General features: G+C 46.7%; 3 protein-coding genes across 9 annotated transcripts in view; 1 reads left to right on the top strand and 2 right to left on the bottom strand.

The window, feature by feature from the left end:
- ALG9 (ALG9 alpha-1,2-mannosyltransferase) overlaps positions 1-13,376 on the bottom strand; it is a 67,581-nt gene extending 54,205 nt beyond the window's left edge. Inside the window, exons 1-8 of one of the 2 annotated variants that reach the window (XM_077249765.1) lie at positions 13,071-13,376; positions 11,531-11,669; positions 9,866-10,000; positions 9,673-9,743; positions 8,764-8,852; positions 8,017-8,152; positions 5,495-5,582; positions 3,749-3,854 (exon numbers count right to left, since the gene is read on the bottom strand). In XM_077249765.1, coding sequence (XP_077105880.1) covers positions 3,749-3,854; positions 5,495-5,582; positions 8,017-8,152; positions 8,764-8,852; positions 9,673-9,743; positions 9,866-10,000; positions 11,531-11,669; positions 13,071-13,177 — 871 coding nt within the window. In that variant the 5' untranslated portion in view covers positions 13,178-13,376. The remainder of the gene's footprint in view (positions 1-3,748; positions 3,855-5,494; positions 5,583-8,016; positions 8,153-8,763; positions 8,853-9,672; positions 9,744-9,865; positions 10,001-11,530; positions 11,670-13,070) is intronic. The other variant, XM_077249764.1, reaches the window with a different exon arrangement.
- A 1,555-nt stretch (positions 13,377-14,931) lies between these two features.
- On the bottom strand, positions 14,932-22,600 carry FDXACB1 (ferredoxin-fold anticodon binding domain containing 1). Of its 2 annotated transcripts, none has more exons than XM_077249767.1 (6): positions 22,472-22,600; positions 21,563-21,739; positions 20,875-21,031; positions 20,015-20,218; positions 19,285-19,431; positions 14,932-17,935 (listed from the first exon to the last, which is right to left on the bottom strand). In XM_077249767.1, exons 2-6 carry the CDS (start codon positions 21,726-21,728, stop codon positions 16,876-16,878), a joined length of 1,734 nt encoding a protein of 577 aa, XP_077105882.1. In that variant the 5' UTR covers positions 21,729-21,739; positions 22,472-22,600; the 3' UTR covers positions 14,932-16,875. The 2 variants fall into 2 exon arrangements, with proteins under 2 accessions (XP_077105882.1, XP_077105883.1); XM_077249768.1 differs by lacking the exon at positions 22,472-22,600 and adding an exon at positions 22,337-22,386.
- On the top strand, positions 22,506-26,546 carry CFAP68 (cilia and flagella associated protein 68). 5 transcript variants are annotated; one of them, XM_077249809.1, is made up of 4 exons: positions 22,506-22,642; positions 24,072-24,247; positions 25,287-25,356; positions 26,227-26,546. In XM_077249809.1, exons 1-4 carry the CDS (start codon positions 22,573-22,575, stop codon positions 26,343-26,345), a joined length of 435 nt encoding a protein of 144 aa, XP_077105924.1. In that variant the 5' UTR covers positions 22,506-22,572; the 3' UTR covers positions 26,346-26,546. The 5 variants fall into 5 exon arrangements, with proteins under 5 accessions (XP_077105924.1, XP_077105927.1, XP_077105923.1 ...); XM_077249812.1 differs by having other exon boundaries at positions 22,513-22,642; positions 24,043-24,247; XM_077249808.1 differs by lacking the exon at positions 22,506-22,642 and adding an exon at positions 22,643-22,758.
- Positions 26,547-26,850: the final 304 nt, after the last annotated feature.

Below are 26,850 nucleotides of genomic sequence, written 5' to 3' on the forward strand. Positions count from 1 at the left end.
CTACCTTGAACTGTCCTCCCATCTCTCTTCTTGCTCCCTCTTTGACCGCTTACAATCTGGCTTCCGGTCACACCATTCCACTGAAACTGCCCTAACTAAGGTCACCAATGACCTCTTAACTGCCAAGAGCAAGCGACACTACTCTGTCCTCCTCCTCCTCGACCTGTCGGCTGCCTTTGACACAGTGGACCATTCCCTATTATTACAGACCCGCTCATCCCTTGGCATCACAGACTTGGCCCTATCCTGGATCTCATCATACCTAACAGACCGGACATTCAGCGTCTCCCACTCACACACCACCTCCTCACCTCGCCCCCTATCTGTCGGAGTCCCACAAGGTTCAGTCCTTGGGCCCCTGCTCTTCTCCATTTACACCTTTGGCCTGGGACAGCTCATAGAAACTCATGGCTTTCAGTATCACCTCTATGCTGATGACACACAGATCTACATCTCTGGACCAGATATCACCTCCCTACTAACCAGAATCCCTCAATGTCTGTCCACTATTTCATCCTTCTTCTCCGCTAGATTTCTGAAACTTAACATGGACAAAACAGAATTCATCATCTTTCCCCCATCTCACGTGACCCCCCCAACGAACCTATCCATTACAGTAAATGGTTGCCCACTCTCCCCAGTCCCACAAGCTCGCTGCCTCGGGGTAATCCTTGACGCTGATCTCTCCTTCAAACCACATATCCAAGCCCTTTCCACTTCCTGCCGACTTCAACTCAAAAATATTGCACGAATCCGTTCATTCCTCAACCAAAAATCTGCAAAAACCCTAGTCCATGCCCTCATCATCTCTCGCCTTGACTACTGCAACCTTCTGCTCTGTGGCCTCCCCTCAAACACTCTCGCACCCCTCCAATCTATTCTAAACTCTGCTGCCCGACTAATCCACCTGTCCCCCCGCTATTCTCCGGCCTCTCCCCTCTGTCAATCCCTTCACTGGCTCCCCATTGCCCAGAGACTCCAGTACAAAACCCTAACCATGACGTACAAAGCCATCCACAACCTGTCTCCTCCTTACATCTGCGACCTCATCTCCCGGTACTTTCCTACACGCAACCTCCGATCCTCACAAGATCTCCTTCTCTACTCCCCTCTTATCTCCTCTTCCCACAATCGTATACAAGATTTCTCTCGCGTATCACCCCTACTCTGGAACCCTCTACCACAACACATCAGACTCTCGCCCACCATCGAAACCTTCAAAAAGAATCTGAAGACCCACCTCTTCCGACAAGCCTACAACCTGCAGTAACCACCGATCGACCAAACCGCTGCATGACCAGCTCTACCCTCACCTACTGTATTCTCACCCATCCCTTGTAGATTGTGAGCCTTCGCGGGCAGGGTCCTCTCTCCTACTGTACCAGTTATGACTTGTATTGTTCAAGATTATTGTACTTGTTATTATGTATACCCCTCCTCACTTGTAAAGCGCCATGGAATAAATGGCGCTATAACAATAAATAATAATAATAATAATAATAATATGTCTAGGTTATTTTTTATCCAAGTGGTGAAAAAAAATTCAAAACTTTGCGTAAAAAAAAAAAAGCGCCATTTTCTGATACCCGTAGCGTCTCCATTTTTCGTGATCTGGGGTCGGGTGAAGGCTTATTTTTTTCGTGCCGAGCTGACGTTTTTAATAATATGACTTTTGTGCAGATACGTTCTTTTGATCGCCCGTTATTGCATTTTAATGCAATGTCGCGGCGACCAAATAAACATAATTCTGGCGTTTTGAATTTTTTTCTCGCTACGCTGTTTAGCGATCAGGTTAATGATTTTTTTTTATTGATAGATTGGGCGATTCTGAATGCGGTGATACCAAATACGTGTAGGTTTGATTTTTTTTATTGTTTTATTTAGGATGGGGCGAAAGGGGGGTGGATTTAAACTTTAATGTTTTTTACATTTTTTCATATTTTAAAAATTTTTTTTTTTTTTTTTACCTGTGCCATGCTTCAATAGCCTCCATGGGAGGCTAGAAGCTGGCACAACTCGATCGGCTCTGCTACATAGCAGCGATCATCAGATCGCTGCTATGTAGCTGAAATGCAGGTGTGCTGTGAGCGCCGACCACAGGGGGCGCTCACAGCAGGCCGGCATCAGTAACCATAGAGGTCTCAAGGACCTCTATGGTTACTGTCCTGACACATCGCCGACCCCCGATCATGTGACAGGGGTCGGCGATGACATCATTTCCGGCCGCAAGCTTTAGTTAAATGCCGCTGTCTGCGTTTGACAGCGGCATTTAACAGGTTAATAGCGATTATTGCGCGCACATGTCAGCTGTACAAAACAGCTGACATGTCGCGACTTTGATGTGGGCTCAGCGCCGGAGCCCACATCAAAGGGGGATTCACGGCATGCGCAGTACATGTACGGCGCATGTCGTGAAAGGGTTATAGCTGGATAAATACACCAGTGTCTAGCTGATCCCTTAAAGGGGTTGTCCACTACTCAATTACAATATTCCTCTAGGTGGAATACAAACACCTTATACTCACCTTCGGTCCGTTCCAGCAATGTCGGCTGTGCCATGAGGTCACGTGCGTCCCGCAGCCGCTCCGGAGGAGGTGAGAGACTACAGCGTCCATACTCACTTGTGTCAGATGTCAGTTTCATCCAAAGAAAAATCGGCTGCAGGGCTCACGTGACATAACGTCACGCCAGCCCCGGTGTCGCCATTGCTGGCGCTGACACAGGAGGAGCGCACCGTAAATGCATTTATTCTTCACCTTTTATAAAGAACGACCTGTCCAGAAATGCAATCGTAACGATGGCTTTCATCCCACCGAAAGCGTTACCATGCCCCCTTTCATGCACATTTGGCTTTAGTATCTACGAGAATGAAACATCACAATCGGCACAACTATTTTTGGAGGAAACGCACTGATAGACGTCCCCTCCATTATAACATCCACCAGCAAGGATGAAATCCAGCCGTGCTTCGTAATGCATGTGGTATAAGAGCGCCCCCAGCTGGCAGTATGCAGCAGGTGCATCCAAAAAAAAAAAAAGAACCCAGGTGTGCACATACTTTTTTTTTTTTCTGGTTTTATGTTCGGGCGTTTGAGCTTCCCCCCCCCCCCAACTTCAAGTTTTTAAAAGCACATGGTGGAGAAAATGTCACTACCATGTAGAGTCTCCTGGTGGAATCCGCTCCAAAACGAAGCACCGTCCACTCAGAGGATGCGGGGAAAAAAAACCCTTATGAAAAAAATGCAAAAACACTTGAAAAACTCATCAAAATCGATGCAGGAAAAGAAAAGCTTCTTCAAAAACGCCCCAGAGCAGCAGTGAAAAAAAAAAAAAAAAAAAAAACTCACTTGTGATCGCCTTGAAAATCTCAGGTGTGCACAGCGTCTTGCAAGAAAATGGGTATTTGCACATTAAGGCCCAAAAACGAGGCTTTCTAGCGTAACCCCTTCAGGAAACTCTCCTCTTATGGGAAAGTTTTTCATTTCCTGAAGAGTTTTAGAAGAACTTTTTTTTTCCCCAGATGAGTCTTTGTTTTTGTAGCCTCTGATGGAGACTCTATAAAGTAGTGAGATTGGTGAAGGTCAGACCACCCAGACTCTCACCAAGTAGAGGATGAAGGAGCCACAGACCTCGCCTTGTCAGGAATGGCGGTGGCCCCTTCTCTTGGCACACGCCGAGCATATGGGAGTCTATGGATACATTCATCATTTGCACCGCAAACTTTAGTCGGCAAGCGTTCGGTACATACCGTACAAGTCAGGTCCGTGAGGAGTGAAGACGTTATACAGGACGATGTTAAGAGGCGCGATCACCAGCTTCCCATAATAATAGCTATCGATGGCCACCAATGGCACCTGGGGCACAGAAAGAAGAGAAAGGGTCGTCAAATACAGAGCGCGAAGGACGGCGGCGCAGGGGACATGCAATACTGTACAGACTATAATCATGACGTAATGCAACAGACAAGACAAGGGCCACACGGGCTGCAACCGATCACCAATATCGGTAATGTAAAAGCTCAGTACAGTGACCGCTCCACATCGGCCCTGAAGCATTTGTTGCAGGAGAAAAAAAAAAAAAAAAGCGTTGCATGGAGCAAAGAAATTCCTGCAAAAACTATGGACCAACAGATCCCAAATCCAGGGCGGACGTCAGGAGCAGGCAAACTAGGCATTTTCCTAGAGCCCCTACTACAGATGGGCCCCCAGCCAGTGGCGTGCTGCTAATACATTACAACCCTGTGGGGGTGGGCGCATTACACCCCTGTTGTGGACTGGGGGCTGCATTACACTATGGGGAATGCATTATACTATATGGAGGACTATGAGGAGTGCATTATACTATATGGAGGACTATGGGGAGTGCATTATACTATATTGATGACTATGGGGAGTGCATTATACTATAGTAATGACTATGGGGAGTGCATTATACTATACGGAGGACTATGGGGTGCGTTATACTATACGGAGGACTATGGGGTGCATTATACTATACGGAGGACTATGGGGTGCATTATACTATATGGAGCACTGTGGGGTGCATTATACTATATGGAGGACTATGGGGAGTGCATTATACTGTATTGAGCACTATGGAGAGTGTATTATACTATATGGAGCACTATGGGGTGCATTATACTATATGGAGGACTATGGGGTGCATTATACTATATGGAGGACCATGGGTGGCATTATACTATATGTAGGACTATGGGGGTGCACTATATGAAACAAGCAAAATGCTGCCTATTCATCGAGTGATTAGATGATTTCTGTTCCGGCATAAACAATTGTTCTCGGCAGTACATCACCCGGTGTGAGCTGCAGATGTGCTACTGATAACATGATATACGGGGACAGATTGAACTAATAGTGACCATTCTGTGCCCGTCATTGTTCCTCAGCCGGTGTAAAGCGGCCGGACACAAGTGAACGACTACAATATTGTTGCTCGCACATGTAAATACAACCAAAATGTTTGTGTGATGTGGAATAAGTGAGCATTTGGGGCCCCACATTAAACTTTTGCACAGGGCCCCATATTGTAAAAATTCAGCCCTGCCCAAATCTATAGGGTGTGTCATGCGCTGATGGTGTCCGTAAGGCCAAAGTGAAGCTCGAGTTGAGCAAAAAGGGAAGTAAGGCCCTGTTGGCAGTCCGTGCCCACCAAACGCGAGCCCTGGTACCTCTACTGATTGATGGGCCTGACATGGTCTCACCGGACCTATGTGAAAAAACCCTGCGATGCCAGCAGAAAGGAAGCAGTTCCCAGGGCTCACGGACTACCAACATGACCGCTGGACCTGGGTCCTACACATCCGATGATCACTTTGTGCAAGATGTATGGAGGTGAACAATCCTTACTGCAGAAGTCCAACGGGCTTCCTCCTGACTGCACCTATTTACCCCACGGGATCAGCAGCGGAACAATAAACGTGTTTAGCTCTTTAGTTCTAGACTTCTGTACATACTCACCAAGCGACTGTACTCACCAGTAATAATAATATCGCCACTAGACACCAGTTAATAAAACTCTTCAATTTGTGTTTCAGAAATAGAAAATCAAAGGCGATGGGCACACTGAAACAACCGGAGAAAAACGTTTCAATTCTGCAATCTTCATTCCTTTATTCATTTTCTGCCCTCCCTTATGATTTGGATACTTTCCTACCTCTCCACTCTCTGATCTATCATATCCTGCTTCCTCCTTCCTGATGGTATCTCTTACGGCGCAGTCAGACGGCAGTACATCACAGACAACAATTGTATCATAAAGTTCGGACTGGCCGACGGCTCTCCTGACCAGAGTGTGACAGCATGTATTTCAATGCAGCTATGACGCTCGGTTCAGGAGAGCAGCTGGCCAGTCTGAGCACTGCGATGTGGTCATCTGTGTCTGACTACGCCCTAACACTGATAGAAAGGTGGGGGGAGAGCGGATATGGCTGACAACCATGAGCGGTGTTAGTAACAGCAGGACAGCCAGCTATGCACAGAAGCTGCATAGTCTCTACAGCAGAAAACTATGGGAAAATGTTAATGAAAACTACGTAAAGATGGACACTAATGGTTAAATGGGCTCTCCGGGATAGAACACAAAAATAGTCACAAACCTCAATATGTTCTGATGGTTGTTGACTTATTAATGAGGGTCTGACTGCAGGGAAACCCAATTGATCACAAGAATAGGGGTCCAGTGCCCTTATGTTAATTAATCGGTACAGCCCATAAGTGACAAACACTTGTCCTCTTCTTTTGGTCTAAGTGTGGGTGACACACGTGCACGACCACACATTGAATGAAGAAGTGCTCATGTATGCGCACAATTGCTCCATTCACACTAGGGACATAAGACCGCCATTCCCAGAATCAGTGGTGGTCCCAGTGGTCAGCCTTGCACCGATGTCACCTACATAATCTATCCGGTGGTGGTGGGTGATCAGTGGTGGTCCCGTGGTCAGTCTTGCACCGATGTCACCTACATCATCTATCCGGTGGTGTTGGGTGATCAGTGGTGATCCCAGTGGTCAGTCTTGCACCAATGTCACCTACATCATCTATCCGGTGGTGGTGGGTGATCGGTGGTGGTCCGCCTTGCACCAATGTCACCTACATAATCTATCAGGTGGTGTTGGGTGATCGGTGGTGGTCCCAGTGGTCAGTCTTGCACCGATGTCACCTACATCATCTATCCGGTGGTGGTGGGTGATCGGTGGTGGTCCCAGTGGTCAGCCTTGCACCGATGTCACCTACATAATCTATCCGGTGGTGGTGGGTGATCAGTGGTGGTACCGTGGTCAGTCTTGCACCTAATCACCTACATCATCTATCCGGTGGTGTTGGGTGATCAGTGGTGATCCCAGTGGTCAGTCTTGCACCAATGTCACCTACTTCATCTACCCAGTGGTGTTGGGTGATCAGTGGTGATCCCAGTGGTCAGCCTTGCACCGATGTCACCTACATAATCTATCCGGTGGTGGTGGGTGATCAGTGGTGGTCCCGTGGTCAGTCTTGCACCGATGTCACCTACATCATCTATCCGGTGGTGTTGGGTGATCAGTGGTGATCCCAGTGGTCAGTCTTGCACCAATGTCACCTACATCATCTATCCGGTGGTGGTGGGTGATCGGTGGTGGTCCGCCTTGCACCAATGTCACCTACATAATCTATCAGGTGGTGTTGGGTGATCGGTGGTGGTCCCAGTGGTCAGTCTTGCACCGATGTCACCTACATCATCTATCCGGTGGTGGTGGGTGATCGGTGGTGGTCCCAGTGGTCAGCCTTGCACCGATGTCACCTACATAATCTATCCGGTGGTGGTGGGTGATCAGTGGTGGTACCGTGGTCAGTCTTGCACCTAATCACCTACATCATCTATCCGGTGGTGTTGGGTGATCAGTGGTGATCCCAGTGGTCAGTCTTGCACCAATGTCACCTACTTCATCTACCCAGTGGTGTTGGGTGATCAGTGGTGATCCCAGTGGTCAGCCTTGCACAGATGTCACCTACATCATCTATCTGGTGGTGTTGGGTGATCAGTGGTGGTCCCAGTGGTCAGTCTTGCACCGATGTCACCTACATCATCTATCCGGTGGTGGTGGGTGATCAGTGGTGGTGTCAGTGGTCAGCTTTGCACTGATGTCACCTACATCATCTATCCAGTGGTGTTGGGTGATCAGTGGTGGTCTCAGTGGTCAGTCTTGCACCTATGTCACCTACATCATCTATGGTGGTGGTGTGTTAACCCCTTTAATGGATTTCTAGCTTCCCAATTTAATTGAGCTGCACAAGCCATAAATGCACCGCCGGGCTGAGATCTGTACGTCCATTGTGTGTTTGAAGTAGACGTCAATGTGAGCTTACACAGCAGATCCACGGAAAGGAACATATGGACTTGTGGGGGATTATAGCAGAGCATACGCTACAGCGTGTGTGGAAACAATGAAGTCTGCTGTACATAAACCAGAGAGCCGTGTTTGTACAAGTATATTATAGATGTAACAGTGCTTCTTACCCCAGTACTACACTAAAAGGCCAGCCCCAAAATGCCCCGGCCGCCACACCCAACACGGCCACCGAGACCTTCTCCATGTACCAGCCCGTCATGGCGATCAGCGTGGTGTACATGCAGAAACTGCTGGGGAGGTACGCTGCAGGAGGAAAGGAGGAATCATTAAGGAAAGCAGCACATAAAACATTCACTGGATTTTACTTCTAACTGGTGGACTGGTCATAAATGCACAAGATGGGAATAACCATTCAATCACTTCCCGACTAGTGATCTCTGGAGCTTGTGTTTTACAGCAGGCGCCTGCATCTAACAGCAGCAACCGGAGCGAGCTCTGATCGCTGCTGTTAACCACTTTTTATGCCACCGACAGGCTCTGACGCTACGATCGCATGATCCACACCGGATGTGCAACGTGTGAACTTCCAAGAGGGATTATTTCTGCAGATGGAAGAATCGATTTGCAGAACTCTGTTCCAGCGACCATGTCACTAGTCCGTGGTGGACAAGTGGGAGACCTGCAAGCTTCCTCCTTCCTGCCAAAGCCCCGACACCTCTTCTGATTATTAGACTCGGCGTTACGTAATACATGGCGGCCCTACTAATCAGAGAAGGAGCCGGGAATTCCGGCAGGGAGAAGGAGGTTTGCAGGGCTCTAGACTACTAATGTGGCCACTGTACCAGGATCCTGCAAATCGACCCGCTAAGCATCGCACCAAGAGAGGGTATATCCAAAATGTAATCATCACCTACCGGCAGCTGAGCAAAACATTCCCGTGCTGAGGACAAGGAAGGCCAACATCAGACGCCCAACATGGAGGCCAAATCTTTTGCACACAGCCCTAGAGAGACAGAGAAAGTATAAGACGTGCGGTAAAACTGTGCTGTCGTCTGTGCCCACACATAGCACAGGGTGTAACGGCAAGAAATAGGTCTGATCGGTCAATAAAGGATTTAGATTGCGAGTTCCAATGGCGACAGGAAGAGATATAAGTGATGTGATGGCAATCTCTGTACAGCGCTGCGGTGTATGTTGGTGCTACATAGATATATTAATACAAACATTCAAAGTATATTTTCTCTGAAAAGCAGGAGCAAATTAGGGAATAGTATATGGGGTTGCAATCATGCTGTCAGGATTCGATGCTGCCCGCAGTTTTGTCAGCAGTACTCAATACGAGGTTTTCTTTTCTAGGAGTGTCTCTACCTGTAAGACAGGTTGAATATGAGCTGTGTGAGTCCAGGGTGCTGCAGTCTTCATTTCCTCAACACAGCTTCTATCCTGCACTCACTACTTCTTAATGTGCCTTCCTCCTTTGTAGCCCTTTTTATCTGCTCTCCCTGAGACTGTAGATACTTTGTCCCCTCTCCATAACCCTTTGCTTTAACACCTGCTAGTTTTCTTTTAGTGACATATCACATTACAACGCCTCAGTGATAGAGACGCACATAACAATCGCACATTTTTGCGCTCAAATGCAACCAGTCTTACAATATTTGCACATACTATACCCCCTGATGCTGCAGAACCTCTTTTTGGAAAGGATAACGGCAATGCATAACAATGAACATAAGCTCCACGAGTCCTAGCGGACGGCCCACAGCCGCGCGTAACATGAGAGGCGCTGGATAACTCATTTATAGGAATTATTAGATACTTACTTGTAGAAATAAAGCTCACATACGCAGCTGCAGAAAGCCAAAAAGCACCGGATGAAGTAAAAGACCAGAACCTGACAAAGGAAAGCAAAAAAAACATATATTATGAGCAAAAAGACACAGGAGACTAAATGGGAAATACATAAGAAATCAAAAACAAAAGAAGAAGAAAAAGCAACTAATCTCATCCCGCTACCTTGTTCGTCTGGAGAACATTGGCATGGAACCACGCGGGTAAAGCGTGCAGCCACAGGTAGGCGTAGGAGCGGACAGCGTAGGCTGGAGAATATTCCCACGTCTGGAAGCCTTTTCCGTATACGAGATAGTGAGTCTATAAAAGAAAACGGTATGAGGGAAAAAGTATTAATGGAAGGTATAATTTGTACATTTTCTTTTATTCTGAAGAATTTTCAATGGAGTAATACTTTAGGCAAAAGATAAAAAAAAGTCTATCCAGATCCCCTGATGCGCTGTTTGAAGCCTGATCGAAAATTCTGATTTTTCTCCTATGGGAGTGTCTCTCCCAGTAATGTAGGCTGGATGTGAGCTCTGTGTGTCTCTCCCAGTAATATAGGATGGATGTGAGCTCTGTGTGTCTCTCCCAGTAATATAGGATGGATGTGAGCTCCGTGTGTCTCTCCCAGTAATGTAGGCTGGATGTGAGCTCTGTGTCTCTCCCAGTAATATAGGCTGGATGTGAAGTCTGTGTGTCTCTCCTAGTAATATAGGCTGGATGTGAAGTCTGTGTGTCTCTCCCAGTAATGTAGGCTGGTTGTGAGCTCTGTGTGTCTCTCCCAGTAATGTAGGCTGGTTGTGAGCTCTGTGTGTCTCTCCCAGTAATATAGGCTGGATATGAGGTCTGTGTGGCTCTCCCAGTAATATAGGCTGGATGTGAGGTCTGTGTGTCTCTCCCAGTAATATAGGCTGGATGTGAGCTCTGTGTGTCTCTCCCAGTAATATCGTCTGGATGTGAGGTCTGTGTGTCTCTCCTAGTAATATAGGCTGGATGTGAGCTCTGTGTGTCTCTCCCAGTAGTATAGTCTGGATGTGAGCTGTGTGTGTCTCTCCCAGTAATATAGGCTGGATGTAAAGTCTGTGTGTCTCTCCTACTAATATAGGCTGGATGTGAAGTCTGTGTGTCTCTCCCAGTAATATAGGATGGATATTAGGTCTTTGTGTCTCTCCCAGTAATATAGGCTGGATGTGAGGTCTGTGAGTCTCTCCCAGTAATATAGGCTGGATGTGAGGTCTGTGTGTCTCTCCCAGTAATGTAGGCTGGATGTGAGGTCTGTGTGGCTCTCCCAGTAATATAGGCTGGATGTGAGGTCTGTGTGGCTCTCCCAGTAATATAGGCTGGATGTGAGGTCTGTGTGTCTTTTCCAAGTAATTAGTTTGGATATGAGTTCTGTGTGTATCCAGGGTGTTGCAGTCTTCAATTACTCATATAGCAACCCAGCTTCTATCCTGCACTCACTACTTAATGTGCTTTCTTCCTTCTTTTTAGCCATTTTTCTCTGCTCTCCATGAGACTGTAGGTACTTTGCCCCCCTCTCCATAACCCTTTGCTTTAAAGCCAGGTAATACATTTTCCACTACAGATTTTGCAAATAATCCACAGCGAAATCAGAACGTATTACATATTGATTTTGTGGCAAATCTACAATAGATTTTTTTTTTAAATTGGGACCATGTGATACGACATCTTCCCTGCAGTGGTGGATGGTCATATGGTGGACGGATTCCACAGCGTCTATCCAGACTGTGCCCGCTGCCACACAGGCGCCACGTGAGCGTGTACACCTGGGCATTAGCCGATAACCCTGTGTGCACTGGACCTAGTTCTCTTCCATCTGTTACTTACAGGTTCCCAGTAGTTGAAGGTTTCATCGCAGTCGGAGATGTTGCTCAGTAAAGCAGCACAGAAGCGGGCAGAGATCAGGCATTTAAACGCAGTGGCTCCTTCAGGCGCCCACACTTGTCCAGCCTTAGTACACGCAGATCTGGGGAGCGAGCACAAGGCGTCACTATTAATAAAGAACCCGGCAGGGATCCCGCACAGGGCGACACTGCACAGAACTCCGTGTGTGGCCAAGAGTTGTATTTGGGCAGTAAATAAAGGTGTTGTGGAATGTACCAAATTTCATCCACACATTGCAGCAAACACGCCCCGGGCCTGGACTGTGGATCCGCTGCATGTGGATTACTGCTGCGGATTTTACCATTGTAATGAGCAAATAAAATCCAGGAAACCAACCGTGGAAAATGTGCCCTGGGGCGAAGTCTGCGGAGCAGCAAGTCTACAGATTGCAAATAACTGACCTGTATGTATGGGAGCACAGATATATGGGGTCCGATATATATATCCTGCACATGTGGTGTTCAGCCGTCTATGGGGAAGAGATGTATACGAGGTCCCATCTACGGGGAAGAGATGTATACGGGGTCCCATCTATGGTGAAGAGATATATACGGGGTCCCATCTACAGAGAAGAGATATATACGGGGTCCCATCTACGGGGAAGAGATATATACGGGGTCCCATCTACAGGGAAGAGATATATACGGGGTCCCATCTACGGGGAAGAGATGTATACAGGGTCCCATCTACGGAGAAGAGATGTATACGGGATCCCATCTACGGAGAAGAGATATATACGGGGTCCCATCTACGGGGAAGAGATGTATACAGGGTCCCATTAACGGGGAAGAGATGTATACAGGGTCCCATCTACGGAGAAGAGATATATAAGGGGTCCCATCTACGGGGAAGAGATATATACGGGGTCCCATCTACGGAGAAGAGATATATACAGGGTCCCATCTACGGAGAAGAGATGTATACGGGATCCCATCTACGGGAAAGAGATATATACGGGGTCCCATCTACGGGGAAGAGATATATACGGGGTCCCATCTACGGGGAAGAGATATATACGGGGTCCCATCTACGGGGAAGAGATATATACAGGGTCCCATCTACGGGGAAGAGATATATACGGGGTCCCATCTACAGAGAAGAGATATATACGGGGTCCCATCTACGGGGAAGAGATATATACGGGGTCCCATCTACAGGGAAGAGATATATACGGGGTCCCATCTACGGGGAAGAGATATATACGGGGTCTCATCTACAGAGAAGAGATATATACGAGATCCCATCTATGGGTAAGAGATATATACGGGGTCCCATCTACGGGGAAGAGATGTATACGGGGTCCCATCTGTGGGGGACAGATATACAGGGTCCCATCTATGGAGGACAGATATACGGGGTCCCATCTATGGGGGACAGATATACGGGGTCTTATCTGTGACATGCAGCCCCTCACTACACGTCACCCTTCCATTACACACCCCTACACACAGACCACCACCCTTATTTCCGGCGCTGTCCTCACTCTGCTCTTTGTTCCGGTCCCCGGTTCTCTTCCTTGTGTTTTCCGCTGTTTTCCTCCCTTTCTCCGCCGGTTCCTTTCCATCGGTGTCGAGCTCCCTTGGACGCCATTGCCACTGTGGGCAGGAGGAAATTACTTCCGCGTACGGGTAAAGCGTGAGGACGCGGCAGACGCCATGTTTACTACTGGCGCCTTGTTGTCCTAGTGCGCATGCGCGGTGCTTGGAATGACGTGTGACCACTCAGGTAAGCTGTGGAGGGAGGCAGAGCTGTCATGGAGGTGCTGTGTGGATCACCTTATCGTGTGCTGTGCCTGTGCACCTATTATCACATACTTCTTCCATTCATTTACTTCTCTCCATACTTACTCACTTTTAACACCTAGTGCAGTTAACCCTTTAACAGCATGTGACAAAAATGGAGATCACAGGTACACGTTCGTCCAATTGACCTCAGGGGGCGCTATAATAGCAGCACTGATACTACTGTAAATGCTCGCTGCTTAACCCCTCAAGTGCTACGGTCAGTAGCCGCAGCGTCTAGGCCGTCACACCATTTATCTGTTTATTAGCAGCACTTAATTTTTCTAAAACAACACCATGGGGGAGCCTGTTTACATAGAAGGGTTCCCCTTTAAACCTTCCAGGTGCCCCTACACCTTGGGTAGCTGAGGCCGGTCGCTCGCCCGCTATCACTCCTGACTTCGCCATACACGATATTCATTGTGTCCGATCCGTTATGTGTCACCTGGTGACGTGGATCCTCGATGGCGTCGGCCCAGATGAGCAGTCGGCACGGACCGGTGTCGCTGGCGCAGCAGAGCTGTTTGGAACAAAGGAGGCCCATGTAGCAGACAGACCTGGAACAACGGAAACCGATGAAGCAGAGTGGAAGCAATGGCAACCGTTGTAGCAGTTGTGTTTGCAGTGGGGGTTCTGAGCCAGGACTGGCAGTGCGATGCAGCAGAGCTATCAAAGTGAGGAGGAATCCGAGTAGCAGAGCTGAGCTATATGGTCGGTTTAATGCCGCAGAGCAGGCATGGCAATGAATATAAAGAATCAAAGCAGCATGACTGAACTGCACAGGAGGTGTCTATACGGCAGAGCTGGCACAGCGATACAGCGAGTTCATTCATCAATGCAGCAGAGCTGACTTTGCAACAGAGCCGATTCATGAGAGAAAATCCCCAGTAATGGCCTAACTGCCAAGTACCTGAATACTCAGGAGGCCTCCATCTACCTGTACCAGAGTGACGTGACCGAACCATGAGGAGCAGAGGAACCCTGCGGCAGCAGCCAACCCCGGATCCAGCAGGGCTGAGGAACACCATCCTTATCTTCCACGACATCATGGCCTGCTGAAATCTTTGGACTCGGCCAACTTTAAAAGGGTGGTCAAGGATGTGGACAATGTGTGACAAAAATACGGCTCGGTATATCCATATTACAAACAACCATGAAGCATTCATATGTTATATGTTTCTGTTGACTCTGTCCCAGGCTACACGGCAAAGCTTGAAAAAAAAAAAAATCTGCAGGAAACAGAACATTGTATTCTGTTGTTTTCTCCGGCAATGGAAAAACTGGAATATTGCAGAATATTTCCTCTTTATATGGACACAAAAAGGACACCAGAATAATGTAAAAATATTTATAACCAAAAAATGTCAATATTTTGTAACACTTTCATTAAAATGACAATACTGAAGTGCCTGTTCTCCTGTTATTCCTCCTGGAAATGTCCAAAAATGGGTCATAAATAACCAGTGACACGCGGTCCTTGATATTGCATTCGTGTATGTTTGCCACACCATCCAGTCCAGAAAGACAAACCGCTGTAATCCAGAAACTACTGGCAGATATAGGAAAACAAATGGTTAGATTTTTATTTAAAGCCACAGTTTATTTTGGCAGGTTTTTTTTTTGTCAGAGTGTCGTATAAATAAAAAAAATATATATTTATACAAAAAATATTTTTTTATTTACCACATTTCTTACCTATATAATATACATATATACAATTTATTTTTGCTGTGTTTGTAAAAATAACATACCGTATTTTACTTAAAAAAAAAAATATATGTGTGTGTGTGTGTGTATGAGTAAAAAAATATATATACGGTATATAAAGCACACACACAGGTACTGTATCAGAGATCAAGATCTTTCAAGTTCCATAGTGGGACTAATATAAAAAGAAAAAAGTTATAAATATGAAAGAAAAATTTAAAATGTTTATTTTTAAATGGCCTTTCCCCCCCTTTATTGGTTCCTTTAATATGTAACTAATAATCTACTATATAATTGTCTAAGGGTCACTTCCGTCTGTCTGTCCTTCTGTCACGGATATTCATTGGTTGCGGCCTCTGTCTGTCATGGAATCCCGCGTCGTTGATTGGTCTCGCCAGCTGCCTGTCATGGCTGCCGCGACCAATCAGCGACGGCCACAGTCCGATTAGTCCCTCCCTACTCCCCTGCAGTCAGTGCCCGGGGCCCGCTCCATACTACCCGCAGTCACCGCTCACACAGGGTTAATGCCAGCGGTAACGGACCGCGTTATGCCGCGGGTAACTCACTCAGTTACCGCCGCTATTAACCCTGTGTGACCAAGTTTTTACTATTGATGCTGCCTATGCAGCGTCAATAATAAAAACATCTAATGTTAAAAATATTTTTAAAAAAATAAAAAATCATTATATACTCACCTTTCCCGCTCCTCGCGACGCTCCGGTGGCAAGGATGGTCTGCGAGAAGGACCTGCCATGACGTCACGGTCATGTGACCACGACGTCATCACAGGTCCTGCGCGCCTGTGTGAGAAGGAGGCGACAGAACTACAAGGGGCCCTCAGAAGGTGAGTATATGGTTATATTTATTTTTTAACCTGTGACATACATGGCTGGGTAATATACTACGTGACTGGCCAATATACTACGTGGCTGGGCAATATACTACGTCGCTGGGCAATATACTACGTGGACATGCATATTCTAGAATACCCGATATGTTAGAATCGGGCCACCATCTAGTAATAATAATAAAACTCACATAATTGAAGTCGCCACATTAGTAACAACTCTGTATAAACCCTTTAGATAACTCAGATGATAAAACAATTAAAAATGGCAGAATTGCTGTTTTTTTCTTTGCCTTTTCCCTAAAACTGAAACAATAATAATAATAAAAAAAATAATAATAAAAAAAAAAAAAATCGCATGCACCAATGAGCATTTTAACTCATGATTAGTTATGAGCGATCATGCCCGGGTAAAGTGTTATCTGAGCATGCTCGTGTCCTAACCGAGTGACTTCGGCTTGCTCGAAAAAATGTTCAAGTCCCGGCAGCTGCATGTCTCACGGGTGTTCGACAGCTGTAACACATGCATGGATTGCTTAACAAACAGCTAATCCCTGCATGCATTGCAGCTGTTGAATACCCGCGAGACATGCAGCCGCCGGGGACTTGAGAATTTTTTCGAGCACGCCAAAAATACTCAATTAGAACCCGAGCATGCTCAGATAACACCTTAACCCAGCACGCTCACTCATCACTTCTCATCATGTAAAAAATAAGCTATGGATGGAAAAATAAAAAAAAATAATGGCTCCCAGAATATGGCGAAAGAAAAATAATAATTATTTTCATTAATTTCAAATGGATTTAATTGCCAAGTGGGTGAAAAGCTGACCCATCCAGTCCCTGCACGGACTCCTATGGACATGTTCAGTGCATATGTGCCAAACCAGCAGATACAAGCTTAGTTATACACAGGATGAATAGAAATGGTTTCCAGACAACCCTACGAGCTGCTATCGGAGTACGACGTGTAAACGCCTCGGCAGCTCATCCCGAAGCTGCAGCTGCATCGCCAGCGCCGATCTGTAACTCAGAGCTCGGTCACAGGACTGATACTTCAGCCGGTAACACAGACCAGTTCTCCCAGTTTCAGCATTTTTATACTGGTCCAGAAGCTGAATATCCATGATGTTTCCCTTTGACATATGCAGCGCTACGGTGTGAAACTCCACGTCATCGAATACGGCGCCCTCCTCCACCCAAAAACTAACATCGTGGATATAATAGGGGGGATAGAGGGAGAAGGGCTGGTAAGGCTTTAGGTCACGATGATGGAACTGGGCTCTGAATCTGTCATCCTCTGTCCAAAGCAGTCGCCAGTCCTCAATCCCGAGCAGACACATGGCGAGTAAATCTAAATTCAGGGACACTATGAACGTTTTGGGTTGAACTCCGGCGGGGGCTTCTTTGATCGTCCCTATCACCCGGTCGGGATCAGCAGGTGACACGGTGACAATATAATCTTCTTTTTCGCCGAGTCTTATTTTCTCACTGTTCACAGTTTCCGTCGATATGATGGTCGCCACCGCTGTGTTCATGGTGTCCGTCACCAGTTGGAGCTGTTCTCGGCAATCCAACAACATGAGCATCTCATGATAAACCGGCATGGACTGCGGAGAGATCAGACACTTCCTAAAGACAAGGCCGCTCGCGACGGTCAGAGGAACTGGTCTGCGGATGGATTTATGAGAAATGGTGCTGATAAAACACGTCAGCGACGGTCTCAGATGATGGCGCCCTGCTATCCGATTATTATCCGCCTCAACGGTACATAAATGCATCCTGTGGAAATCACCCGAACTCTCCGATCCTTCCTCCTCTGTACCAGGAGTCACAAAGTAAAGTCTGGAGTGCGCCGCTGAATACGGGGGACGAGAAAAACAAGAGTCGTGGCGACAAATTAAAGGAAATGTGTCTTCCAAGACGTTCACCTGAAGCTTCTGACGAAAACACTTCACCAGCTCTTTATAGATTACACCAATGGGGTGACGAGATGTTTTACCTAAGAAACCCCTGAAAGAATTAAAAAATAAATTAAATTAATATGATATAAATAAAAATATTCAGACTTTCTCGCAGTCTAGAGTAATGGAGAGGAATCTGTCAGCACAAAATGACTGTTCAAACCAAGCACAAGCGCACGGGTGCCCAGTTGATGAGGGCAAGAAATTATTTCCCACCTACTTTTATTCCATCTATTTCTGCCCCCTCTTCTTTAATTGGCAGCTCTGAGTTTACATGAGCTAGAAGAAGGTAGAGAAAGATGGAAAAGGGCATTAAAGTGTTTGGCCACTCCAAGGGTGCACCGAGCTCCACAGATCAGTCACATCAAGACAAAGCAGGGAGGACTATACAACTGGGCGCTCTGCCCAACCAGCAAGGCATAAAACGTGCGTCAGAGAGGGGCCGGAGAAGTAGTTTGTCCGATGACCTGGGACTGAATGGGATTGCGCAGCCTGCACTGTTCTGTATTACCGGCAAGCTCTACAAGCTGAATATTTGCAACCGCAAATCTCTTTTGCAATGCAATAATAAAACGGTGCGCACGTCCTATAGCAAGAAACACCGGTGAAAAATAGATTCTCCCCAGTGTTCTTCAGTAACGAAAAACAACAGAAGAAAAACAGCCATGGAGATCCTATATAAATAATTTTATTAGACACCATTAAAAATACCAAACATGAACAGGCAAGAAAGTGTAGGGGAGGGGGGCACCCCTAAACCATGAATGGGCCAAGAACACAGGACCAGGTGTCCACCCACAACCCAGGTCTGCAGCAAAGGTGCAGTATCGCACCAAGTTGTTTAATGCAAGAGCCCATATAAAATAGCAGACAATGCTTTATAAGTAAGTATTTATATCATCATGGGCAATACTGAAAACAAACATCATATCAAAGGTACATACCAAGGCTGCAAGACCGGTGTGCGAACGGAACAGCTGGGCCAAACCCCAACGCGCGTTTCGGAGCTATCCGAACGCTCCTTCCTCAGTTAGCACAGGAGTCGGAAGCTGCAACCTGCTGCACTCCAGCTGTTGTGAAACTACAACTCCGAGCATGCCCTAATGGCCAAAGTCTGTCAGTTAAGAGTTGCAGTTTCACAGTTGCTAGAGTGCTGCTGGTCGCTGACTCCTGCAGCATAGTAAAGGGGCCAGATCTACAAACTTCTATACAGAGTTGTCAGGGTCGCTCTGTACAGAACAGAAGAATAATCAATACCACCGGCACTTACAGGAGACAAGGACTGGAGTATGTCTTTAAGCTTTCTTACTTTCTTTACTCTTGTAGAGGAGTTAAGGAAAATTGGGGGTCTGAGACTAATGTAAGGTAACCAAAAAAAGTTTTATTCCGTGTAATCACCCATCAACTTCATCATCAATGCACTGCGGTTCCTGGACAGAAGTGAACTTCTCGATTATTTGCAAAGCTGATAATTTCTCCATCGGTAAACTTCTGGTAAAAACGTGGTTCAACGCTCCGATAACACGGAATGATTTCTCCTGGCTCCTATGAAAGACATTGAAAGAAAGCGAGAAATATTAATTTTAATTATTACGATATAATGTGAAAATAATGTAATAATATACGAGGAGTTCTAGTTTCAGCAAATAAAGGTTATTCGTTATGCAATAAAAAAAAGTTACAGTTACTGTCTCAAACTTTGCAACTTGCAAGATCACTGCTTGCTGTCATGGAGTGGGAACCCTCATAGTTTACTTGGAGGAGATATAAAATCCGTGCGATGATCACGCAGATGGTCGGCTCATTACAAGGAAAGTACGATCATAGCATCTCTCGGAAAGGTTTGTTCCTCATACTAATGAACTGCATGCAGAAATCAATAATGACAGTATAGAGAAAAATGTTAGAAAAGAGCAAAAATATTCACACTCCACTCCGGTCCTCTGTTCACTTCTGTGATCCGCCATCCTCAATGCCTCTGAAGCTACCTAGGTGCCACAACATCATGGCATCGAACTACAGTGGACGCCGGATGGTGCAAATATTTTTGTTCATCTCTTTAAAAAAACAAAACAAAAAAAAAACCTACTTCTTATAATACTCCTGTAAGATGATATTTTTATCATACCTGTACCCGGTGCTCTGGTAGCCGTAATGATTATCAGGCTCAAACGGGACCACTGATGTCAGGATGAACCCGGCCGTGGCAGCCATGGCCACCACTTGCCAGCTGTTATGCCATTCCCTCTTTGACTGATCAGCAGGAGTGCCACCTTGCCCCTGGCATAAGGCTACATGGATTTCACCTTTCGCTGCAAGAACACCTGTACAGCTGGAATATAGAAAAAAACTGATTTATTAACTGTTACTATAAGAACAGTGACAAACGGCCTGCAGCAATTTTTACATTTTATTATATTTGTAGAATAAAAATATTTTTGGGTGATCCAGTAATAATAACATGAGACTATTGCATCTATGGTCACAGACAACATAATCCAAAATGTGCAAACTATCCCAATATTTGGAGCCATTAAGGGGGCATAATTTGCATTGGCCGATCTAACATGGAGGGGAATGGTGTACGATCAGGTTGCCATCTTCCCTCTCCTCATTCAATGCTGGTAGAGGATATTAGGTGAAATGTAAAATGACTAGTGATGAGCGAGTGTACTCGTTGCTCTTGTTTTCCTGAGCATGCTCGGGTGGTCTCCGAGTATTTATGACAGCTCGGAGATTTAGTTTTTGATGACACAGCTGCATGATTTACGGCTGCTAGCCAGCCTGAGTACATGTGGGGATTGCCTGGTTGCTAGGGAATCCCTACATGTAATCAAGCTGTCCAGCAGCCGCAAATCATCCAGCTGTGGCGAGGAAAACTAAATCTCCGAGCACTAACAAATACTCGGAGATCACCCCGAGCATGCTCAGGAAAACCCGAGCAACGAGTATACTCACTCATCACTAAAACTGACCCTTCTAACTTACCCATGAAAAAAATTGGACAGCAAATCCCTGTTCTTCTTGACTCCTGCCTTCCTGCCGCAATGTGGAAAGTTGAAGATAATTCTGTCGTAAAGATGATTAGTGATAAAACCATATTCATCTAGTTTTGTGGCGTCCACACCAAAGTGAACCTCGGCTCCTATAATATATTGCAGGAGAAACATGGCACAGGCAAAGGTTAGAAAAGGGAAGATAATTTCATGGCATTAACATGCTTATTCTCATCACCAAATTACCATGAAGAAATTATGGTGGAACATTGAGGTCAGCGAGATGTTTTGTGATGATTGTACTGACTCAACCCTGATGGCAGATGCCCGAGGAAACAAACAAAAAAAAAAAGTATATTGGTGAGGCTGGATTTGTTTTCAAGGGAGATACATCAGAGGAGTCTGGAGTGGGGAAACAGAGGGGACGCGGGGTAGGGACACAGAGGGGATGCTGGGTGGGGAGGACGAGTGGGGACGAGGGGTGGGGACACAAAACAGGGAAAAGTGCAAAGGGGACCATGAATGGGCAGGTGGCAGGAAAGCTGGGTGGGGGTGAGAGAGAAGGGGCCACAGAAGGGTTGTTCTGGGATGTAAAGCCCCCTATAATGGGGGGTGCCAGCGATTTCACAGCGGTCAGTGGCAGCCATCATCAGCAGACAGTGAACCTGGCACTTACTGACCTTTACTTCTAAGGTGCTGGACGTTCCTCCAAGAGAGGTGCTGCTGACGGACCGTACCCTCTGCCTCATAGCAGGTGGCGGTGATGTGATCTGCGTCTTCTCTGGCGTCACAGAGAGAAGCTGAAAATGAAAAGTTTCCTTCTCCAACCAACAGAATGGAAACCATCGTCTCTGGATCTGAATGAAAAAAAGAACATTTATTAAAGGGAACCTGTGTGCTCTAAACCGCCACCATGTTATATGGACCGATGCAATATCGAAATCTCCCTCACAAGAGGAAAAACAATGCAGGCAAATGAGAGATCACTAATAAAAACCACTGCAACAGTCATGTGGGCGGAGTCTAAACTAGGAAGAGTCAGAACCGCAGCCCCGCCCCCTCCCAGAGCGACTGATGTGTGTCAGGTGGAGCTTGTGTCCACAAATGTCATCAATCAGGTGAATGGCGGAGCACGGACCGGCCACGGCCTCCTAGCGCTCCATGTAGGTAGCACCGGCTAAAAAAAAAGCAAAACTGGCAATGCAGGTGATAGAAAAAAGCGTGTAGCCGCAATCCACCTCTCGTGTCTCCCCTTTTCCTCCTAGTTTGTAAGCTTGCGAGCAGGGCCCTCATTCCTCCTGGTATCTGTTTTGAACTGTGATTTCTGTTATGCTGTAATGTCTATTGTCTGTACAAGTCCCCTCTATAATTTGTAAAGCGCTGCGGAATATGTTGGCGCTATATAAATAAAATTATTATTATTATTATGTGTGAATTTAGTGCAAGGTTTGTACTTCACTTCCAGGTATCAGTGACCTCCATTCCCACAAAAGGAACATTGTGCAGACTCTGCAGTGGGAACTAAGCGCCTCTTTTATGCCATGTCCGTGCTGTCTGCAGGGATCTGTTCACACAGCAGCGTCACTCACCCGCCTGTCACAGTGCACACGGCCGCAGGCACCGGCGGACGGCGGCAGCCACGTGACTCAGTCCCACCTACAGCTGCTTCCGGGTTCTGCGGCGCACGCTGATGACGTCACGGTCTGTTACTAAGCAACGCAGCAACATAACCGGAGTTGTACTCTCCAACCGACACTCGGGTACGTGCAGATGAGTCCCCGGGGCTGGTGGTTATGGGGGAGGATCCTGAGTGGGTGTAGTGTACAGTACTGGGAGGAGTGCAGAGGATGGACATGGTGGAGGCTGAGGGCAGAGTGTGAGGAGGGGAAATGTACCGTCCTGGTGGTGTATATACTGTGCTGGGGATGGATATACCGTCCTGGGGTTGAATATACCGTCCTGGTGATGAATATACCGTCCTGGGGATGGATATACCGTCCTGGGGATGGATATACCGTCCTGGTGATGAATATACCGTCCTGGTGATGAATATACCGTCCTGGTGATGAATATACCGTGCTGGGGATGGATATACCGTGCTGGGGATGGATATACCGTGCTGGGGATGGATATACCGTCCTGGTGATGGATATACCGTCCTGGGGATGTATATACCGTGCTGGGGATGGATATACCGTCCTGGTGATGGATATACCGTCCTGGGGATGTATATACCGTGCTGGGGATGGATATACCGTGCTGGGGATGAATATACCGTCCTGGTGATGGATATACCGTCCTGGTGATGGATATACCGTCCTGGTGATGGATATACCGTCCTGGGGATGAATATACCGTCCTGGTGATGAATATACCGTGCTGGGGATGGATATACCGTCCTGGGGATGGATATACCGTCCTGGGGATGGATATACCGTCCTGGGGATGGATATACCGTCCTGGGGATGGATATACCGTCCTGGTGATGGATATACCGTCCTGGGGATGGATATACCGTCCTGGTGATGTATATACCGTGCTGGGGATGGATATACCGTGCTGGGGATGGATATACCGTGCTGGGGATGGATATACCGTCCTGGGGATGGATATACCGTCCTGGGGATGTATATACCGTGCTGGGGATGTATATACCGTGCTGGGGATGGATATACCGTCCTGGGGATGGATATACCGTCCTGGGGATGTATATACCGTCCTGGTGATGGATATACCGTCCTGGTGATGGATATACCGTCCTGGGGATGTATATACCGTGCTGGGGATGTATATACCGTGCTGGGGATGGATATACCGTCCTGGGGATGGATATACCGTCCTGGGGATGGATATACCGTCCTGGGGATGTATATACCGTGCTGGGGATGGATATACCGTGCTGGGGATGGATATACCGTGCTGGGGATGGATATACCGTGCTGGGGATGGATATACCGTCCTGGTGATGTATATACCGTGCTGGGGATGTATATACCGTGCTGGGGATGGATATACCGTCCTGGGGATGGATATACCGTCCTGGGGATGTATATACCGTCCTGGTGATGGATATACCGTCCTGGTGATGGATATACCGTCCTGGGGATGTATATACCGTCCTGGTGATGGATATACCGTCCTTCTTTTACTTCTTCTGCAGAATGTCGCATTTTGTTTCCAATCTTAAAGCAAACGGCCATGGTGAGGTTTGGGTGGACATCAGACCCGAGACCAAATTCAGGCAGTACGGATGGAGGTGCACAACCCAGGAGGACGCGTACTGCCACAAGACGCTCATCGGGAACTGGAACCAGGAGCGTTATGACCTGTGTAAACTAGAGCAGCGGAGGCCGCTGCCATCCCAGGTACCGATGACGGGAGGCCGAGACCCATGGGGAACGTATTTCACTACTTCTCTTAAATGGTCACTGTTGTTTTTCAAAAACTTAATGTAAATCAATAATACAAGCAAATCTAAGAAACTGTCATGTAGTGTACCATAATAATCTGCTTCTTTACCTGTCCTTGTCTCCTGAATGTCTCATTCACTCAGAAAAACTGCTAAAATATGTATTATTCTAGACAGCATGGATTGCCCGCTCAGTGAGGAATCAGATTGCAGCTGCCTATTGAAGTCTATGGAGAAGGGGTGGAGCAGAGAGAGCGACCATGCTATTCCTTTAACATTTTTTTTATCTGACCCTGAGCTGGATTCACAGCTACATTGTTCAGTACTTCAGGATATTGTCCTCCATACTAGTGCTGCTGCTTCTGAATATGGGCATCACAGAGATAGGGGAGCAGAAATCGCTCATGTCTGAGTGTCCTGTGTATGGCAGACACCATATCAGCTAATCTCTACCCATTAGCTCAGAGAGTGATCATGCTACTTCTTTTTTTAAGAAGTTTTTATATTTGACCCTGAGCTGGATGCACATCTACACTGCTCAGTGCTGCTTTATATTGTCTTCCATGCTGCTGCTGAACATGTGCTACACAGAGACAGGGGAACAGGAATCCCTCATGTCTGTGTGTGCGGTGTACGGCAGACACCATAGTAGCTAGTCTTTGCCCACTAGCTCAGAGACGGCTGAAAATGGGAGGCAGATCCTGCAGATGCTGAAAAAATGCAGAAATAGTTATTCCTCAAGTTTACACAGGACACATTCTGAAAAGTTATCAGACATGAGAGGCACACTTGGAAAAGAAAAATAAAAGTAACCAGAAGCTAAACTTCCGATATCAGCACAGTGTCCTCCTTTTGGATGTTGGTCCATCAATGAGTCCTGTATGTGGCCCCATGGGTTAAATGAATAGGACTACACATGGCGTCAGGGAAATAACGAGGCTTCAGATGTAATCACAAGGTAGATCACTAATCAAACTTCTTTCTTTTTTTTTCAGTACGCTCACTACTATGAGACCTCGTATAACGTGGACTGTCTCAGGAATGGTGGTCCTGCAGAGAGACAAGGTAGAGGACTGCACGTGGGGTCCAATCTCTCCCACCAGGTCATATCTTCGCATACTCGTATGAAGGATTTTCACTTTTTCCTGGAGATATGGAGCCTTTCTCAGGTTCCTAAAACAAATGCCAATGAGAACATTGAGACAGCGATCCCAAAGTAACTGTAGGGATCATAGACTCACCTGGTTCTGGGCCGCTGACCCTTACACCTAAGGGCCAGCATGGCTGACAAGCAATCCAACGCAATATATGTGTCTGGTCAAGGGACATCTAAACTGGAGAACACTGGTATAGTCCCAATTCCAAAAGTTGTGGTGGAAAGATGTCTAGACTTATGGAAAAGAAATAATGCAGCCCCCAGATATAGGGTTATCTTCTCAACAATACGAGGTAGCGGGCAGCCACCGACTTACCCTCTTCCTGGGCCACTTGTCACCCTCATGGGCAAATCGTCCTGCCATCCATGTTGGAGACAAGCGACCAACTTATAGATTGGGGTGAGGGCTCCCGTCTTTCCAATGGTTTGTGATTATAAGTTGGTACTTGGAAGGGTAAAATAATAGACCATACGGGTAACAAGCAATCCAGGCAGGGGTGAGTGGATGCCTGTCTGCTGCCCACTGTAGTGGAGTAAGTCACCCCTTGAATTGACTTTCTACCCATCTCCCACCATACCCTAGTTTTATAGCAGTGGGTTATAAGGCTGCGTTAGTATATAGGGTAATGACGCAATGTCAGCGCTGATGCCTCATCGTGAGGCATCTCCAGGCCGAGCCATAGTTAGCGGCCATAGTTTCCTGGAATATACAGTACATATACAGCACATACTGATTGATGTCTGCATGGGCGCTAACGCCAGTATTCCTTTATTTTCAGTTTTCAGGAGAGAGCCTCATGTTTTCCCAGGACATCAACACGAACTAAACCCACCACAATACCGACCTCCACAAAAATCCTGCTATATGATCGACTATGGCAGCTCTTATAAACTATAAACTCGTTGGTATTCTGGAGCTAATTCTTGGCTATATGTAACTGTAATTGTGAACATGGATCGGTCACCAGATTTCACTGTATGAACTGTATACGCTATTAAATAGATCTCTTAGACCTGATAGCACTGGTATACTTACTTTAATAATTCATGTCAGAATGAGAATATAATTGTTTTTGAAAGATTAAAGTCAGTCTCTTCAGCTCCTCAGTGTCTCCCCTCTCTGCTGCTGAATCTCCGCTTACCTATCAGCTTCTCTTCCCCTGCTGCTGAACCTCTGCCCACTTAACCTGATTGTTATTTCCTCTGTGTCCCTCCTCTCCATGAGGTATCTCTTCCAGCTTTATCTCCACCCACCTACCCTGATTGACATCTCAGTGTCCTTCCTGCTGCTGAAATCTTCTGCTGCTCGGTACAAGCTGCAGCTCCCTCAATTGATACCTTGACCCATAAAGTGCTCATTTTAATAGCAGCATTACACGGATATTCTATCTTGAATTTTCAGT

This window comes from Ranitomeya variabilis, chromosome 4 (assembly GCF_051348905.1).
Source record: "Ranitomeya variabilis isolate aRanVar5 chromosome 4, aRanVar5.hap1, whole genome shotgun sequence".
In the NCBI taxonomy this organism is placed as follows: Eukaryota; Metazoa; Chordata; class Amphibia; order Anura; family Dendrobatidae; genus Ranitomeya; species Ranitomeya variabilis.